The sequence below is a fragment of the Diceros bicornis genome, chromosome 7, assembly GCF_020826845.1.
Source record: "Diceros bicornis minor isolate mBicDic1 chromosome 7, mDicBic1.mat.cur, whole genome shotgun sequence".
NCBI classification, from domain to species: Eukaryota; Metazoa; Chordata; class Mammalia; order Perissodactyla; family Rhinocerotidae; genus Diceros; species Diceros bicornis.
This window is the reverse complement of record NC_080746.1, coordinates 73,999,289-74,014,036: the sequence shown is the minus strand read 5'-3', so window position 1 is coordinate 74,014,036 and position 14,748 is coordinate 73,999,289. Positions and strand designations below refer to the sequence as shown.

At 36.7% G+C, this 14,748-nt stretch overlaps 1 protein-coding gene across 4 annotated transcripts in view; it reads left to right on the top strand.

Moving 5' to 3' along the window:
• SOX6 (SRY-box transcription factor 6) overlaps positions 1-14,748 on the top strand; it is a 573,709-nt gene that overhangs the window by 515,287 nt on the left and 43,674 nt on the right. For all 4 annotated transcript variants that reach the window (XM_058546045.1, XM_058546046.1, XM_058546047.1 and 1 more), the window contains one exon: positions 12,601-12,709. In XM_058546045.1, the coding sequence (XP_058402028.1) occupies positions 12,601-12,709 (109 nt within the window). The remainder of the gene's footprint in view (positions 1-12,600; positions 12,710-14,748) is intronic.

The following is a 14,748-nucleotide window of genomic DNA, read 5'->3' as shown; positions in this document are numbered from 1 at the left end:
GAGGCATCCTGTGCTATTGTTGCTGACTTGAGACATTCCAAGGAGGAATTTTACTTCTTCAAACTGAGCTGTAGCATTCTTTATCCCTGCAGTTCACCTCCTGATAAGGAAATTGCTCATATTGACACATGATTTACCACATCACATAGCAAATAGCTCAAAATTCTGTGTAAGCTCCCTTCTTAGACTGAGCCTTGCTCACGTCTGTGTCTCTCCATAGTACCAGTAAAGCAGGCTCGTGTTCAGTGTTTGATAAAGTAAAAAATATTAGGTATCAGTAAAAATTAACAATTTTCTTGAACTTGATTTTAAAATATAGCTGCCTAATTTTCAGGAACTAAAAGAAAGATGAGTAAAATTCTAATTTTATTTACGACAGCTTTAGGTTATTGAATTTAAATTTTTGTTGATACATACGTCTCTCTATGCAGTTTTTCCTTTTGGAGATAAAATGATTCTTTCTACCTTATATGTCTTGGTTTCTCTCTCTTTGAAATAATTTCACTAATTCCTGAAAAATACTGAGACATTATCAGAGAAAAGTTGTTGTTTTGTTTTTTTAAAGAGATAGAAGAGTATTATGGCTACATTTGGGAATTTTTAATTTCTATCTTATTTAGTCTGGTGTGCAATGTGACACCAGTTAATTGTATGTTATTTTGTGGTAACTACATGTTAACTCTGTTGGAAGTAATGGTAATTATACTGTAATTGATATCAGTTCTCCTACATCTTTGGAAAACCGTACAATTAACACATATCAGCACAGTTGGACACTGTCTTTTGTCCTTTGTAATGTTGCCATGTTAGAGTACTATTTTGAATAGGGTCCTAAATATTTTCTTCTTCTCTTAAATCCATTTTATTACTGGAATTTTAAAATGATTTAAATTTAAAATCGGAATTTTAAATTACAATTTAAAATCAGAATTTTAAAATAATTTTTTAATTTTCATGAAATGTAACATAGGTTCTAAATTTTAATTTTACTTAATCTTAAAGAAAGCTTATTCCACAAATAATCAGACATAGTCCTGGGTTATTTTTATTTTTTATTTGAAAAGTCGTTTGTGACTCCCCATGACCTTATTAGTACTTCCTGTTTCCTAGAGGAGGAAAAGAGTAGAATATGCAAAATCTTGACATCAAGGAGTTAATTAGTTTTTTTCTGAAGAGAGACCCTCTTCCAGCTAGCAATCTTTGCATTTATGTTACTTTGCTTCAGACAAAAGGATGTATTCTGTGCTAGTGCCACCATAATGGATACCAAACTAGGGACATAGAGGCATATTTACACCAAATTCAGGTTAAAATGTTTCCTCTATGATTTTGGCTGCCTCTTTCTTTTGCCTTCTCTGCCTTTGTGTCCCTTCCCTTCAATTGCTCTTGCCTGTGGTGGAGATGGAATTTCAGAAGTAGAAAATAAATGCTTTTTGGCTAAGTGTGACCATAGTTTGGTATGCTTGTTTGACAAATGAATTATCTTTGAGCAATTTCCTTAGGCATATGAATAATTGCTCAGAATTTTTTATGACATGGCACAGTGATTTTACTAGTGTGTGCTGCAGTGTAGGTCTCAGGAGCAAAAAAGTTGAATATCGTAGAACCATAAGATTTCAGAGCTGGAAGCAACTGTAGAGAGAAGTTAGTTCAGCTCCCTCAGTTTACAGATGAAGTACTCTGGGACCAGCACAGCTTGCAAAGAGCACGTGTGATGCAGCGCAGTTTAGCGGGGGGAGCAGGAGGCTGAGAGTAGTCTGGAGGCTAAGACGTGTGTTCTGGAGCAATCACTGGTTGGCTGCAGGGCTTGGGTTAATGTCCTCACCTCCTTGATCTCCGCGCTCTCTGAAAGAAGAGGCCGTTACGTTTCTTTCTGGTACTAAAACTTTCTCATGCCCGCTATTTTTCTTTTTAAGATATATGTTATTTTTGTAGCACACATATTTCTTTAAATTATAGGAAAATCTCTTAGGAGATGTGATATGTTTATATATCTCTTAAATTAAAACAAATATATAGCGGCAATACCTTACTTTTGTTTTCTTCATTTTTTGTGTTTATGTTTCTGAAAAAAAACCTTCAACTTTGTCAGTTTGCCAGCTAAAATTGAAATTGAAGGTATATTTTTGAAGAAAATTTTTGTTCTGGCGTATATAGCTCTGATGTCTTCGACTTGAATAAACTGCACCTATGTTTCCACAAACAATGTTAAAAAGTACAAAGTATTAAGTAGGTATCTGAAATAAAGAACCTAGATTTTGAACAGATAGAATTCCTAAGATAACTTTTTGGACAAAGACATTTGCTTAGCTGGTCATTAATTTTATTGTGGCACTCTTTGTTCATATGATAAATGTTAGAATAATAAGGTCTTACTGGTGGTTTAAGTGGAAATAGAATTCTCCAGTTTTTAAATCATGTGTTAAATTTTAATAGGAGTTTGTATAATTTTACAATGGAACTTTTTGTGAACTTGTTACTGAAACAAATGGTTAATCGGAGAACATTTGGGAGCAAATAAGCATCACGCCTCTGTACACGAATAAAAAGTTGGAAACCACATATAAGTAGGAGTTGGACTGCCACACAACTGGATTTGCTTAAATGTGAACACTTTATAACTCTACTTGGGAGTTGCAAACTTATAAATAACTTTGCAATTGGTTAAAACCATATTAAAACCATATGAATGAGATAGAAAGCATTTGGTTAAAGGAGTTCAGTAAGCACTGTAATCCTGATGAAATTCATTTACCTCAGTGGCTCCCAGAGCTAGAAGGGTCTCATATCTTCAGAGTTAATGCTAGTTTATCATTTCTCGTCTGATGGTCAGTGAATGTTACAGGAGATATGCAGGATGCTGTCCTTGCCAGGGGTGTGGAGAGAGAACTTGCTTAGTGTGGTGTGCTCTTCAGATCCTGAGGGAAACTTGTCATACGTCACTTGAGAATGTTTTTGAAAACTCCATAAAACGTATCCACAAGAAGCTCTGCAGACTTTAGTTCATTTCAGCAGGCATGTGCTGCCTGCTTCTTCTGTGCTTACAGGGTGCAGTCCTCGCTGGAGATAGAGAGGATCAGGAGACATTTTCCCTCTGCCAAGGAGCTTTTGGTCCAGTGGCATAGATCAGCATCCCGAGAGGTGATCTGAATAACTTATGTCAGTCTTAGTCTATTAATTCTATGTCTTGCCTCAAATATGAATCTTCTGGAATTTTGAAAACTTTTGCCAAGTTCTTACAAGTCTTTCTTCCCTTTAAAGGAGAACTTTCTCTTTCGAAGAATCCTAGATAGATAGATAGGAAGGTAGAGTTTTCAACAGATAGAACCACTACTAGATACTAATGGCAAAAGCTTCCGGAGATTTGTTTCTGAGGCCACTAGGAGCTCATATCTAAAATTTGTTGCCTTATTATTTGATATTTTTGGGCCATGCCAAGAGCCATTTATGACATAAAAGGCAGAAATTGCCATTGTATTACTTTGCTAGGGCTGCCATAACAAAATACCATAGACTAGGTGGTTTAAACAACAGAAACTTTTTTCTCACAATTCTGGAGGCTAGAAGGCCAAGATCAAGGTGCCAGCAGGATTGGTTACTCCTGAGGCCTTTCTCCTTGGCTTGCAGACAGATGGCTGCCTTCTTGCTATGTCCTCATGTGGCCTTTCCTCAGACACATCTTTGGTTTCTCTCTGTATGTCCTACTCTCCTCCTCTTATTATATATATTATGATATATTAATATAGAATTATTAATATAATTTTATATATTTAATATAATATATAACAGTTATTAATATAATTCTATAATATATAATTTAATATAATTTTGTATGTTCTCTATAAGGACACCAGTCAGATTGGATCAGGGCCCACCCTAACGGCCTCGTGTTAACTTAATCACATCTTTAAAGGCCCTGTCTCTAAACACAGTCACATTCTGAGGTCCTGGGGGTTAGGGCTTCAACACATGAATTTTAAGAGGACACAGTTCAGCCCATTACAACCATCTTTGCTTAGTTTGGGTATTCCCAAACTCATGTGAAATTATTTTCTTTGGGATTACAGTACCTATGGAGCCCCCTTGACCAAATGTTTTATGACTGTTTTCATGTGGTTTCATCTGAATTGTCTTCCCTAGAGATGTTCTTATTTCTCTAAACTGAAATTAATATAACTTTGTTTAACAATTTATTCTATTATTCTTTCATAAAAGATTAGCATTATTAATTCAAAGTATGAATTGCTAATGATGATTGCTAGGCAATGTAAGCATTTATAAGAAGACTATTTGGAGGTGGTGGTGATGGTTGAGATTTTAGAGAAGATTCTTCTTGCAAAGCCCTTTCAAACAATAATAACTAGGCAGACTTCCTGTATCTCAGCACTAGGCCAACCCTGACCAGATCACTTGATAGTACAACTGACTTACACACCTTCCTCTGTACTTAACTACCTTTTAATCATCTGTATCTCACTATTTTCAAAAAAGATCTGAATATTAATTTAATTTTATTTAAAATTAAAATTAAAATGAAAGAAGAGAGGGAAATAATTTTATCAGGATTATCAAGATTTAGCAACCAAAGTGCCTAGTATGTGCCAACATCATGAGAGGCACTGATGATATAAAGCTAATAACACACGGACACTGTATCTTAAGGAGTAAGTTGGCAAGACATGTAAACAGACATATAAACCAATAACTGTAACACATTTTTCTATGAACATGATGTGGTGATGGAACAAAAGAGGAGGGGATAATTTCTGCTTGGAGCTGGTGGAAGGCAGTCAACAAAGGATTTTGTCCAGAAGAAATGCTTTAATTAGGCCTAGAAAGGACTAATTATGATGTCATCAGTAAAGGAAGGGCATTCTAGAAAGAGGGAATAGTACATGCACATACACAGGACATAAAATATCATAGCTTGTTTGGGAAACTCCAAGAAGTTCCCTCTTACTGGAACAAAGACTATAAACTGGAATAAGTAGGGCGTGAAGCTGATGGGGGAGCAAGAGCCAGATCATAAAGGGTTATACAAGCTGTGCAGGGCAGTTTGGTTCTCCTCATGCAGATAATGGGGAGCATTTGAGGGCTTAGAGGTGGAGAACAACACAATCCAGGTACTACATGGTTACTAAGGTTGAGAGGTAATTTAGTTCTGAGATGCTTAGCAGCCAAGACAAAAAGGAGAGCATCTGTTGTTATATAGCTGCATTATTGATACAGGAGAATGGATATTGGCCTTTAGATCAGGACACTATCTTCATTAGTGTTCAGCTTTGAAACATTTAGCAAACACTAAATAATACCTTTAACAGAAGTGGATATTTTATGAGTTACTTTATTTTTGCAAAGCACTCACACATATAATCCCTTATATAATCATCACAACCCTGCAACATGAGCGTGTTCTATTCCGTTTTACAAATGAGGAAACAGCCTCAGAGAGATCACATGATAATTAAGTTGTAGAGTTATGATTCTGAATTCACCTCAGCACAAATAACTATCTAAATTTTGGTTAAGTGACTTAAATAAAATATAAAAAAAAATCTTTTTGAGCTTCACTTTCTTCTCTTGTAAAACTGATAGCAATAGAAATATTTTCCTTATAGTATTGGTGTGAGGGTTAAAGGAATACTCACTGGAAAGAGCCTTGCGCATAGTATGTGTATGATCAGTAAGTGAGACTCTTCTCTACTTCCATTCCAATACAGGTATTTGTGCTTTGGGGGCAAAAGCAGTCGGAAAACTTGGACCTTAACTAATTCATGAGTCCTAGCACAATTTTGTTGTTCAAGTTATATTAAAAGCTAGACAAATTAATAGTTTTAGCTGACAAAATGTTATTTAACAATGAGGTTCAATAATGAACCTCATTTCTTCCAGCTGGAATCTTTATTATCATGATTACTCTCTCTGGACCCATCAAAATAACATTATGAAAGTCACTCCCAGTGCCTCCAAAATAACTGTCCAAAAAATAATCACCTTTTTAAAAGTATATGTGGTTAATTTCCAATGTAAACCCTACATTTTTGATCTTTCATTAAATTACTAAATGTATAATAAAGGATATAAAATAAAGGCTAATAGAGTGATAGAGCTTGTTAAGTCAATAAAAAGGAAACCACATGTGTGCTTAAGTAGTATTTCTTGAAAATCACATCCTGGCAAGATACGTCCAGAGCAAGGAATTAGAGCAAGTCTTCCAGAGTAAGATACAGACTCTCTCTCAACATTATACTTACAGTGTCCTGCTTTAAAATTTTTTTTTTTATTTAAAAATATGTAGTACTGCTTTTTAAGCCAAGCATTTGTGGTGGGTAGTGTCCTCTTTTGCCAGTGTTTTGCAGACTTTGCAAAGATACAGGTGTTACACTGTAGAAATTCCAAGTTAGTCTCAAAAACCTCTTTTTCATACTAAGGTATGTAATCAAATTGTATTCGTCTATTGTGTTTTTCTAAAATTGCTTATTTCCCTCTTTTACAAAACGTTTAAGATATTTTCCTGGATTTCCTTGTTTTGATTATTATTGCCCAAAAAAAACATCACCAGTGTAGTATGGAGTGTTGAGTCTAAACATCTCTTTTACAAACTTGAAATATTAGAAAATTTGTAGCTCGTGCTCCTTTTGGACACTCACTTGTATAGGGTGTTTCTGATTTATGTGGGTAAATCAATTATGTGGCCTTGTAAAAACCTGCAAGTATTTATGGACACTAATACTAACTGCTGTGTAAGATATATACAAAAGGTGGAGAATATAATCCCTGGCTGGAAAAATCTTTTGATGTTGTTGGGGGAGATTTGGAGGTGCACGTGAAACAAAGCTCAATTTTTTAACAGAGTATATAACCAGGGGTAATTGTGTATGGAAGACTTAAGAATTTTTGTATATCAGAGAGTAGAGAGGTCAGAGATGTTATGGTGTTCATGGAAAACTTGGAGTTTTCAATATGAATAGGACTTGGCAAGGAAGAAGAGAGAAGGAAACATTATCCTAGCAGCCATGAGGAAAAGGAAGCAGGCATGATTATGGTATTATTATGGGAAGGTGAGTTACTCTCCACCCTGAGCAGAGGCTGTATGATGGGAGAGTTGTAGGAAATCGAGTTTAAAAAGACCTATTAAGAACAGTGTATGAAGGACCTTGAAAGCCAGGTAGAGGAGTTTGGATGAAATACAAGAGAAGATAGACAGGCATGGAAGGTTTTAAATCAGAGACATGAAGTGGAACCCTGTGAGGAGTGTGAGTAGGTGGATGGAAGGGCAGTGGCAAGGATCAGGAAGACCAGAAAGGAGGCTGTGGCAGTGGTGTAGGCGTGTGGGCAGGAGGGCATGTGCTGGTAATTAGTGATGACGATGACGATGACGATAACGATGATGATGTTGATGATGATGGGAGGGCATGGAGGGGAGGGACCAGTGCAAGAGGCTCTGTGAAAGAGTCAGCAAGCCTGGATGGTTCACTGGGCATAGAGGGGCACAGAAAGCAGGGGAACAAATAGTCCTGACCGGTTGGTGTTGATGTAAACAGAGGACAGGAAGGGAACTTGGATGAGGGAAAAACTGCATTTGCAAGGATGTCTTTATTTTTAGTTTAGGAGCGAGTTTTCCTGGGTGACAAGGACTTCTTTTGCGTAGTACTCAACACCTTAGAGAGAGCTGAAACTTTGAGGATAGATATCTCAGAATATTGTGCTGGCCTCAGAGAATTTCTATTCATCATGCATGTATTTGTTATTTCTCTTAGAAAACTCTGCTTCAGAAATATACAAAAATATGACTACTGGCTCTGCAGCGTTAACTCTCCTTGTAAAATTCCTTATTATTAAAAATTTGAAAGATTTTTACAAGTCTTTAATATTTAAATATGTATTTTAGGATATAACAACAAAGTTCTTATTTACTTAAAAAAGATTCATGCCAAAATCTCCATATAGGAGATAAGTGGTTCTAAATTTGTGATTACATGAGCTTCTATTTAAATTTTAAATTTAAATTTTCTATTTACTATCTGCTATATACAGAAATATAATGTGTATATATTTATATAAAATATTATAAAATTTTGTATGAAATATATATACAAATATTCTATAAACAGAATATTTGAGAGCCAGTGTAAACTAATTGTAATGTATTTTGCATGTGAAAGTAACATGAGAAAATTATTTTTTATGCATTTTAACTGCAATATAGGTAATGGCCCCTTAGATGTATGTTCTGTGGCTGCTATGAGTGACTCCATATTCAGACATTCTTTAGAAACGAGCTTTGAATAAAGGTTGGTAAAGTACCTTTCATTTAGACCATTGGAATAAAATATATCACTTCATTGTCCAGCCGTGTCTACTTGTCAAATGAAATATATTTGTTTGTAAAGCAACAAACAAAAAGCCTCTCTCAGCGTGTACCATTTCCACTTCAGTTTGTAGAAAAGGGGACCGTGTTTAAATAATTTGAGGTATGGTACAGGCTGGTCAGTCTCGGTAATCCAGAAGGGAGAGTGCCCAGAGTACCATTACATTTCACGTGTTGTTTTTCAGGAGAAGGCTGCAATCAGTCATCTCACATATGGTTTGAAAAAGGCTTGTGTTGCTGGCAAGCAAACTGTTATTTAAGTACACAATCCACTCTACTACTGAAACAGTTTTGCCAAACTTATCCAAGTATTCTCACATGCTTAAAGATGGTATAAATATCATTTATTGCTTGCAGTTTTCTTCAGACTATACGGATGTCTTCCTGCTGCCTGATCTAAGTGTCCCAGTTTACATTATGGCCTTTACTGCCTCTGTTTGATGGAGTGATCAGTAAAAATTTAATGACACTATAAAATAATAAAAATGTCATTAATTTACCACGGATCTTGGATGCAGTGGTTGTAAAGTTACATTAATAAACAGAATATTTTTTACAACAAAAAGCATTGTTACGTGGGAACGTATAAATAACACACATAAATTTAAGAGCAATTTTACTGTTAGCACACACATTATTATGGAATAGCCAATAAGTGTATAAAACATAGTATATAAAATTTTATTAAAATGTACTGTGCACATCAAAAATTCAGCTTTTATCTAAGTGCAAAGAAAAGCCATTATTGTTTGCTTACTGTTTCATTGCTGTTCTTTCGCCATATCACAATTTTACATTTGTTGCCAGTAAGAGGAAGTTGATTTTTTTTCCCTAGATGGAAACAAACCTCTGTTCTTTTAGTTACCTCAAACCCATTCTCTCTCTCCACTGATGCAAAGACAAAATTGATCAATCTTGCCGTGGTAGGGAGGGAAAAGTTGCTAATTTAATGCAAAGTTAAAAATAATGCCTGAGGAGTTGAATGGTTTGTTCAGTGACTCTGGAAATAAGGGATAATAATGCAGCAGTCTATCTGTCATCAGTGAGGCTGCCCCGTCATTGACTCTGATAATATGTGAAGATGATGGATGCCACCGTCTTGTGGCTTATAACATTTAACATCCATCAGCTCTCACTAAAGGGGGCTTTATCATTTAAATATCTTTATTTAATATGCAACATCTACCTCATACATCATAATTTCAAAGCACTTAGAGAGCCAACAGTCCTACAACACAGCAGAGCTGACTTTAATTTTTTTCAACAACTTTTATGTGGCCTGTGTGTTTGTGACTGACAATGCATAAGTAAGTGTCTGATCACATCGCTGCATGTAAAAATACACATTTCACTGTCAACATGAAGACTGGGGCATTTTCTTGGGGGGTTGAGATTAAATTAGCATTGTGGTATTTTGCTTATATCTCCAAAATATCTTACTTGGGATTTATGTACATTGTAAGAGCTAGTGTGTGGAAAAACTTGGAGTTAAGAACTTGCCACCCACAGTCTATATTTGTTCCATATAGGGGCATACCCATTGGCACTTAACAGCCAGAAGTTGAAGCCTCTTGGAACTAAAGTATCTTTGATCTTCTCTCTCTGCCCACGTCCACATCCTGTATTTACTAGACTCATGTTCAACCTCACTGGTAAAATCTTTGCTTAGCTCAGCTTCCCAGAGCTAACTTGTAGACATCAGGCCCTCTTATCTTATGGTTATGTGGCTGGCAAATAAATATTCTGAGCTATTCTTTGAAGAAAAGAAGGAAATCTTCTGGGAGACTAGGTAGAAAATTTATATGAAAGGGCCTGGCTTTGCAAGGTCCTTCTTTAATCTCAAACACAAGTGCTTAATATTACCAAATATAAAATGCAGCCCACTGCCCAAAACAATTTTTATCATTGATTTATTTTCTGCCTATTTAACAAGTGTTTCATGGGATGTTCTTCCTTGACTTCTACTCTGTCAAAATATTGATATTTTATAAGGAAAGTATCTCTGCAAAAGAATGTTTTTTTCAATGAAGTCAGAAAAATGTATGACTTCAAAGACACTGTGAATTTGTTGTTGAATGTTCTGAATGTTTTTTGTTATGATTAAGAACAAGCTGATACTACTGAATTGTGAGTGCACTTCATTTTTTATAAAAGAAAAGATATTATCATCATGTAAGCTTTGTTGTCTTAGGATTTTACAAACCATGGCGTGTAATTTTCCCTCCTCTCCTTCCTTGTCAAAATATTGATATTCTTTCAGGAACTTTATTTTTTTTTTTTACTGAGAATATTTTCCGGTAAAATCAAAGAGAATGAATGACTAGAAAGATACTTGAAATATGCATATTGATAGGTAGCACGGTCTGTTGATTTTCAGAGAAAGTTGTTTTTCCCCCCATGAAAAGACAGTTAAAGGTTGTTCTTCCAAGAAGATTGCAGGTGTCACATCAAAACTCCTTTTGCATTTAACATAGAGGGAAGCATTCACATGCAAATATTTGAAATGCGAAACAATGTGATAAAACAAAGGTTGAATATTTTGCTTTCCCTGGTACTACTCATCTTCACTTTAATTCTTTTTCTTTAAATCATGACAACCGAAAGTGCTACTCAAAAATAGAAATTGGCTGATTAAAAGCAGCTGTCCTTCCCCTGACAATGTGTGAAACTCCCACGTGGCCTGTGGTTGCTTTCCATTGTGGCCTGCGTCTGGGTTAATTTGTTCTTGTGCAGCCGTGTTTTCACATAAGAAGAGATTGGGGAGCCATACCTAATTTGCTCTTTATTTTCATTCTGTTTTTTATAAGTGTCGTATTTCAGACGTTTCACCACATACTGCCATTGTAACTAGTTAGTGTTACCCAGTTGGGGAAAGTCACGATTATCATTTTGTGGCAAATCTTTCATAGAAATGGTGCTAGATTAAATCAAGGTTTATGCTTTGTTTTCTTCCAACACAGATTTCAACATATTCCATGATGAAGGGGAACTGGAAGACTTCCTGCACAATTTGACTGATGGGAATTAATTATAGAAATATAATGATATTCAAAAATAATCATATTAGAAAGCACAAATGTAGTGAGATTGTACAAATGAGACACAGCCTCTATCAAGTAATTGTATGTTTGCTCTTTAAGAATATTTCCAAGTTTCTAAACATCTTACAGAAGAGAACACTCAGAGTGTTTCCATCTAATGCTGAGCATGCTCGGTGCAGAACTAGGTCATTGAACAATAGACTGAACAGCAATCAGCACTCTACTGCTGCATAATGCATTAAGTATAACATGCAGAAACCATTCCCGGAGCTGGAAGCTGCTATTTTATGTCTGTAAATTCAAGCTGACATGACATTTAATATTGTTTCATAGTAATGAACAACAAGGTTTCATTCATTCATAAGCACAACACAAAGCCAAGTTTAAGTCTGGAGAGTAGCAAGGAGGCGAGAAGGGGACACGCACTGTGTTTCTGCAGACAAGAACACCATAGTAATGATGGTCAGTGAGCCCTCTGCTACTGATCCAGAGAGCTGCAGAGGGAGAATCTCAGTGTGATACTGCAGACTCCTGCTCCTAGAAGAACTGGTTAACAAGTAAAACATCTTTGGGTTTCCCTCCTATAGTGGCAGGAGTATTTAACTTTCCTGACTCAATGGCTGGCTAGGAGTAATGTCCTCCTTTTTGTTTCCCAGGAAATTACAGTTGAAACTCCTAAGCAAAATAATAGTATCAATGCCATCGTCTAGTCTGCCTGCTTTGAAATATTTGTTTTTGAAATCCTCTTGCGTAAAATTCTGATTTGTATTTTCCCAGGAATACCAACGCAAACTATGATCAGTAAATGGGAAAATTCCTCTCCCATTTAAAAGCAGTATATTTTAATGGGAACTGCTCTTTCAAGTTTTGTACTTTTGGCTCAAACCTCTCAATTGCATTCCTTTTAGATTGCTGGAGCAAACCCAACAGAGAGAAGATGTGCAGTACAGCCCTGGCAGGTTTCCTGTCACAGGTTTCCTTTCCTTACAGGTACTATGGTTTAGGCGCTGTCCGTACTGTCGGTACCACAGTGGGGCTTTAGCAGAATCTTCCTGGTTTTCTGAGCCGAAGTTGGTCAGAAATGGTGTTTGTAAATCCAAGTTTTGCCCATTAAGCAAGACAGAAACTGGAAGGAAAAAGTGGCTGCTTTGGAAGCTAGAATAAGCCTCTGATTATTCTTTCCTCTAGGAAAGAACGCGCTTTGAGAATTTGGGGCCCCAGTTAACGGGAAAGTCAAGTGAAGATGGAAAGCTGGGCCCAGGTGTCATCGATCTTACTCGGCCAGAAGATGCAGAGGGTGAGTGGCTTTTCTGTAGCTCTTTTCTGCTGCTCCGGGTGTTTGTGAAGATGCATCTGAGTTAGATGTAGGGTCTTTATGGTCTTTCTTGGGAGTACCAGCTCGATTTTCATGGCAAAGCAGAGGAAATGTTAGTCTTCATTATATTTTATTGTTGAGGACTTTGAGATTCAGCTAGATCCTATATTACTGAACACATAGTAATCCAAGTACTGCAAGATGCCATTTTAAAGTGTTAAAATAAAAAGACCCTCTGCATTCCAGTGAAAAACAGAATTCTGTTTCATGTACCTCATTGCATTCTTGTTAAAAAGGGACAAACATACAAAGGAGGATATTTTTAACCCCAAATCAAATGATTCCCAGGTGCAATCAGACCATTTTGGGGACTAAATGATGGTTTGCAGCAGATTTGGCATAAGATTAATAATTGTTTGGGCAAGGTGGTAGCCTATGTCTTGGCACTAACCATTCCTAAAATCTTTGGAAAATCTGGATGGAAGGACCAGCTTCACTCTCAGTGTGTTTACCCACAGCACTCTCGATGCCTGTCTCTTCCCTTTTTGTTTGTTTGTTTTAAATGCACAAGCAGCAAATCAGCAGAAATTGCTCCCCAGAGGCTGGGTACAATTTATGAGTTAGGTCAGCACTTCAGTAGTAATGTTGCTTGGTTATTTACTGTGTCATCACAGAGTAGGGACTAGTTTTCCCGTTAGCTGTTCCTTTGGCAGAAACTCTCCCACCAGTCAGAGAAGATTAATTTGTTCTCTTCAGAGTAACATAATACTTCACCCATCTTGGGTCCCAGCTAAAGTCCTTCTTTAGGCTGAGGGGAAAAAATCTTACTATTATCCCTTTTACAGGCAGGATTTCTTCGAGGACACTAATCCCTTGAAAACACATGAAGACATTTCATAGCAGCATCTGAACTGTGCATGGCTTCTAGTGATAGCGTGGGGCCATCCCAGGCAGTTCAGAAATCCCTGGCATGAGCACTAAGAGACGGATAGTATCAGACATTAGGAAACACTTCAGAGAGTTTCCAGAAGGCAGATTTTTCATACCAGTAGGAGAGACTAATGTTTAATGATAGTCCCGGGGACAAGGTGTTAAAATAAATCCTGATTGGTATGGAGAGAGAGAGAGGGGAAGGAAGGAAAGGAAAGGGAAGAGGAAGAAGAAGAAGAAAAGGAAGAGGAGGAGGAGGAAGGGAGGGGTAAAGAGGACTCGAAACCAGAAGTATACTCCCCGTCCTCCATGAAGAATGTATACAAGGGCACATTGACAGTGACGTTTTTAGAGGCACTTTGAAGTGCAGGTTTTTCCTCTGGTGAGGACTGAGCTTCTGTGGCCTGGGGAGCCAGTTCTCTCAGGTCTGGCCCCTCTCAGGTTTGTTGGAAGACTGTACTGGAGAGTACTTAGATCTTTGCCCCTACACAATGAAGTTATATTTTTCATCACTTTGGAGTGTTCAGTCTGTTCATTTTCCCTTAGACTAGGAGTCACAGAGTCTTGTCATCTTGCCCCTGTTCTAACAGAGTTTTCTTAATCTGTCATTCAACTTTCTTCATTTGGTTTCTTAACTACACAACGGGTATAAATATAGTCATTTGCCTCTCAGTAATGCTAGTAATCTAGTTGATATCATGTGCTTGGTAAGTTAAAAATCGTGGTCAGAGTTATCAACCATTATAAAAGGAAAAAATGAAAAATTGAACTGTAGAGAAATGTATTGTATAGAAATATCTTTGGAAATTTTATTCAATACCCATATTGTCTGGATTCAAACCAATTTCCTGATTACTTTGCTTTTTTAGCAAACCTTTATCAAGCACTTATATGCCAGAGAATGTGCTACGCTGTTTACATATACTTTCTCACTTAAACCTTATACAACTCTGTAAAGAAGATATTATTTTTTTTCCATTTTACAGATGAGAAAATTAAGGCTGAGAGTAATTAAGTAACATGCCAAAGGTCACACAACTGGTAAGGGTAGAGCTGAGAGTTGATCCCAGGCAGCCTGGCTCCAGAACCCT